General features: G+C 47.6%; 1 protein-coding gene across 1 annotated transcript in view; it reads right to left on the minus strand.

Annotated features, from left to right (window-relative positions):
• dync1i1a (dynein cytoplasmic 1 intermediate chain 1a) overlaps positions 1-5,000 on the minus strand; it is a gene marked incomplete at its 5' end in the record, with an annotated part of 140,692 nt that overhangs the window by 120,010 nt on the left and 15,682 nt on the right. Inside the window, 4 exons of the mRNA XM_079522096.1 lie at positions 1-74; positions 741-840; positions 2,377-2,551; positions 4,738-4,839. The exon at positions 1-74 is cut by the window's left edge and continues 52 nt beyond it. Of these exons, the coding sequence (XP_079378222.1) occupies positions 1-74; positions 741-840; positions 2,377-2,551; positions 4,738-4,839 (451 nt within the window). The remainder of the gene's footprint in view (positions 75-740; positions 841-2,376; positions 2,552-4,737; positions 4,840-5,000) is intronic.

A 5,000-nucleotide genomic window follows, 5' to 3' on the forward strand; every position in this document is an offset into this window, starting at 1 on the left:
ACCAGGGCCACGCCGTCAGGCTCATGGGGCGCATCTTCATTATTGTTGTACGAGGCCACCAGTAGCTCTGGGTACTGCATGGAGAGGAGAGAGGAGAGGAGAGGAGAGGAGAGGAGAGGAGAGGAGAGGAGAGGAGAGGAGAGGAGAGGAGAGGAGAGGAGAGGAGAGGAGAGGAGAGGAGAGGAGAGGAGAGGAGAGGAGAGGGGAGGGGAGGGGAGGGGAGGGGAGGGGAGGGGAGCAAAATGTCAAGGTCACATCACATGATTATTTAGTAATGTAATTTAGCTTTGAAAATATTAAAGGACCACTTCACCACTTTTGAACTTTCAACTCTTTATATTATTGGTCCTCCCTAATGTTCATGATAAAATACCACCATTTTTTTCTACTCAACCTGTGGCTCATTGGAGGGCTGTGGTCAGTTCAGAAACCGTCCACCAATGACATCATCGTTAGGCTTCAATGTTCGTATTGCAACTTTTCAGGAATAGAAAGCCTGCAGTTTCTATTAGCTTGGATTCCCCATCGATGATGTCACTGGTGGACAGGTTTCTGAACTGCCCACATCCCTCCTATATGAGACACAGACCGAGTAGAAACAAATGGTGGCATTTTATCATGAACATTAGTGAGGACGAATTACATGAGGATAGGTTGAAAAGTGGTGAAGTGGTCCTATAATAATACAAAAGTCTCTAACTTGCGAAATGAGAGTTCACACAGGGCAACGCCCACCTTACCTGAAGGGACCAGTCGAGGCAGGTGATGACGCGATGCTTGGACCAGTGTTCGTCATAAAAGAGCCTGCTTAACGACAGACTGGATCCGCCCGCCGAGTCTCTGGAAGGAGCCAATGGGGAGACCATGGTCAATGGTTACTTCCTGATCAAGCAAGAAGGTGATTGGGTTGAATTGGGTGATTGGATTGGGGTGATTGGGCAGTGATTTGTATTGTTGACCTATTTCTTTCGTTCATTTTTTACCCCTCTATCACACAGAACTATATGTTTTTTGTGTCCATATCACTGAGCCCAAAAAATAGTTCCATGTGATAGAGGGGTCAAAGTTGAACAAAAGTTGCGCTAACATTTTAGAAATAGTTCAACAATACAAATGACGCTATAGTTTTGTGAATTAATATACTTTTAATGCGTGGCCCCAGTGCCCCCACAAAATGACAGGAACTGCTTAATATCGAATTAATACTAATTAATATTATTACAGTTGCAACCACTATATTAATGGCAAGTATTTCATACAACTTAAGTTCAAAAATTGTGAACTATCCCTTTAAGAAATAATCTACTTAGTTACTTTCCACTACTGCTAGTGTCAACCAGTGTTGTTTTTGACAGAACATTTTTTTATTTTAGTTTTAGTCATAGTCTTTTGAATAGTTTTCATTTAGTTTTAGTAACATTTTAGTCACCTGGATATGTTTTAGTGTTTTTGTTGACTAAATATCATAAGATTTTAGTCGACTAAATGTACAGTTGATTTAGTCGACTAAAATGTATTTTGGCGGGCCTTGATGCCGTCATAATGGCAGATTTTACACTTGCTGAAAATAGCCAATCTACAAGCTTGTAGATCTGCTATCTTCAGCATGCAACCAAGTGTAAAATGACCTGTCCACTAGTCCCTTCCTAACATTTTAGTCTAGTCACCATAGCTTAGTTTTAATTTAGTTTCCATTTCGTTTTCGTCAGTGAAAAAAGGTAGTCGACGTTTCGTTTCAGTATTAGTCGACGAAATCAACACTGGTGTCAAGCAAGGCTTTGATAACCCTGGTCCATTATGGAGGACCCATGCGGTGACTGGAGGGACAGTGCTCTTCTCACACACGGGTATCTGACCGATCCCTTAGAGATGGTGAAGATTTGAATCCCTTTTTGAACTGACGTGAGAATGTTTGTGTGAGAGAGCGTGACATCATCACAGGGAAGATGTGGTTTTGTATAGCCTACATCAAAGGAGCTCTGGATTGACACCACCGAGCATGAGTCACTCTGTTGTTGGGAGCTTTGGGGGCATTTCTTACTTCTAAGCACGCAAGTGAGCGCACGCACGCACGCACGCACACAAACGAACGCACGCACACAAACAATGGTATTTAGTACTGTCTCATTTTGGGACGGCAAGCTATAAATCCAACTGGAGCTCTATGCACACACAGCCATTTTGGAAAGAACTTGGGCACCTTCCCTACTTCCTTCACAGGTGTTACCGATGATACTAATGAAGGCTCTGTTCCATTCTGGTCAAACAGAGTCAGGGTGCTGCTATTGTGCATGTTGGCTCACTGGAAACACTCTGCTACACCAGTGGGTCTGAAAAGTGTCCTTGAGTCTCTCCCTATCCCTCCGTCCTCCTCACCCCTCCTTGTCGTTCAGGTCTCCGCCGCTGTAGTCGAAGAAGAGGTCCCTCTCCTCGGCGAGGGCGCGCTCCATCACTCGGAGGCTGCAGTCGAAGAAGCTCTGGAACTCTGACGAGTGCAGGATCTGCTGCTTCTCCTCCTCCGTGAGCTCCCGCAGCACCGCCAACGAGACGCCTGGAGGACACGCACGCAACGCACGCACGCAACGCACGCACGCACGCACGCACGCACACACACAAAGCCCTTGAATGATTGAATATGATTAAGGATTACTGTGATTATGGTAAACTCACATATCACACATACCATAATTCACTGGCAAAAAAATAAAAAATAAAATAACATTTTGAAAACGAAAAATATATTTCGCGGACCCCCTGGCTATGCGTCGCGGACCCAGACCCACTTTGGGAACCGTTGGTGTGCTGTACAGTACATGTTGATTCCTATAAGCGCAGCGCAGATCACAGTGGATTTCACTTCCATATCAGACACACGTCCGGTACGGTACATAACAAAGTACAGACGCTTCCTAATGCATCTTTTCTAATAAAAAGCCACACGGCAACAGAACTTCATAAACAAGAGACAAACAAAGCCTCATGCGACCGCCCCGCCCCGCCCCTCCCTTTGAACGTAATCGCAGCACACAGCATGTGCACTCTTTAATGTCACTGTCCCCATGATGCACACACACACACACACACACACACACACACACACACACACACGCACACACGCACGCACGCACACACACACGCACACGCGCACACACACACACACACACAGACACACAGACACACACACACACGCACACACACACACAGACACACAGACACACACACACACGCACGCACGCACACGCACACACACGCACACACACACACGTGTGCACATGCACACACACACACGTGCGCACACGCACACACGCACACACGCACACGAGCGGAGGCTCGGAGCTTTCCCCTGGCCCTTCACTTTGATCCCTTCCTTTGTATTATCGTTATATGAGTTGTCAGAATAAGGAGCCAGTGAATCAAGTGGCAGAAAGATCAAAGGCCTGGACCTTCTAATAAGCCATGGAGACAAGTGACTGTGTATGTGCAGTGTTTGTACGTGCACGTGTGCACGGACGCACACATCTATCTGTGTGCACGTTTTAGCCTGTTCCTCTGACTCATATAGTCTGTGACTGTGTTTGTGTGTGTGTCCGTGTGTGCGTGCGTGCGTGCGTGCATGCGCACGTGTGTCTCTGTGCTGTGTTTTAACCCTGTCTCCACAAAACCACGCATTATTTACCCCAAACCCCCTCACTCACTCACACACACGCGCGCACGCACGCGCACACACGCACGCGCACACACGCACACACACACACACACACACTTTGATGTAAGGGCCGTGGAGGGGTGGGAATGGGGGGGGGGGGGGCATCCACTGACAGGTTTTTAATCACTGGTCGACCCCTGAATGTGGCAGAGTGTCGCTGATAAGCATGGCCCCGCCCCAACTCCACGACCCCGTCCTCACCCCCGCCGTCCCGTGCCGTCCCACGTAGCCCCCTCTGTCCCCCCAGTGCCATCTGATAACGCCACCGGTCATCACTGTGTCACACGCAACGTTTCATGACCGGACAGCGAACGTGTGTGTGTGTGTGTGTGTGTGTGTGTGTGTGTGTGAGGAGGAGGAGGAGGAGATGACGAAAGAAATGGAGGTGGGGTGTGGCGGGAGGAGGGGGGTGTGTGTGTGTGTGGGGGGGGATCAGAGCGGGAGGAGGGGCGGTGGGTGGGGCCGTATAGAGCGTTGCAGTCCCGTCCTCGCCGAGCGGCCCGGAAGATAATTTCCCGTTGGTTTCTCCCATAGAGACGTTGTGGCCGAGTTGGCTTGTCTGAGGCTTTAAGGTCTTTAAATGAATACTTTCTGAAACATCTATGGGGGAAAATGAATGGGAAATGATCTTCCGGCCCGCTCGTCGTTCTGGAAGGGGGCGGGACTGGAGTTTCTTCCAGCTGTGAAATGTCCCTTAACCCATTTAACCTAAGTTAGATTCTACAAATGTCTTCTAAATCATGACAGTTTTCAGAAAAACCTGTTTCTATGTCAGTGGTGCTCAACCTTTTTCATGTCAAGGACCCCCAGAATTATCTGTATTTGGCCTCCGACCCACATCTGAAAATATGTTGTTCCAGGGAACCCCCCCCCCCAGAAGCAAAGGTTTGAGTTAAAAACGTTCACTCTGAAAGAATATATACATTCAAAGATGTGCGCCATATTTTCACGATTTAAAAGAAATAGCAAACCTACAAGCTGCACACGAGCTTGTAGATCTGCTATTTTTCAATAGCGTTTCCATCTCGTACCTTCCTTGTTCTCCTTGCTGTCGTCTTCATCCTGTGGCTCTGCCTCCGGGCCTGGCTTCACCTCTGCCAGCTCCTCATCCTCCTCTTCCTCCTCTACTGAGAGAGAGAAAGAAAGAAAGAAAGAAAGAAAGAAAGAAAGAAAGAAAGAAAGAAAGAAAGAAAGAAAGAAGAAAATGTCATGTTAATTGACAGCTGTCCCAGTTTTCCTTTGCCCTTTTAGAAAATACCTCCTCCTCCTCCTTACCAAAGTAATCACTCCCAGA

The sequence above is a fragment of the Electrona antarctica genome (assembly GCF_951216825.1).
Source record: "Electrona antarctica genome assembly, chromosome: 15".
Taxonomy (NCBI): Eukaryota; Metazoa; Chordata; class Actinopteri; order Myctophiformes; family Myctophidae; genus Electrona; species Electrona antarctica.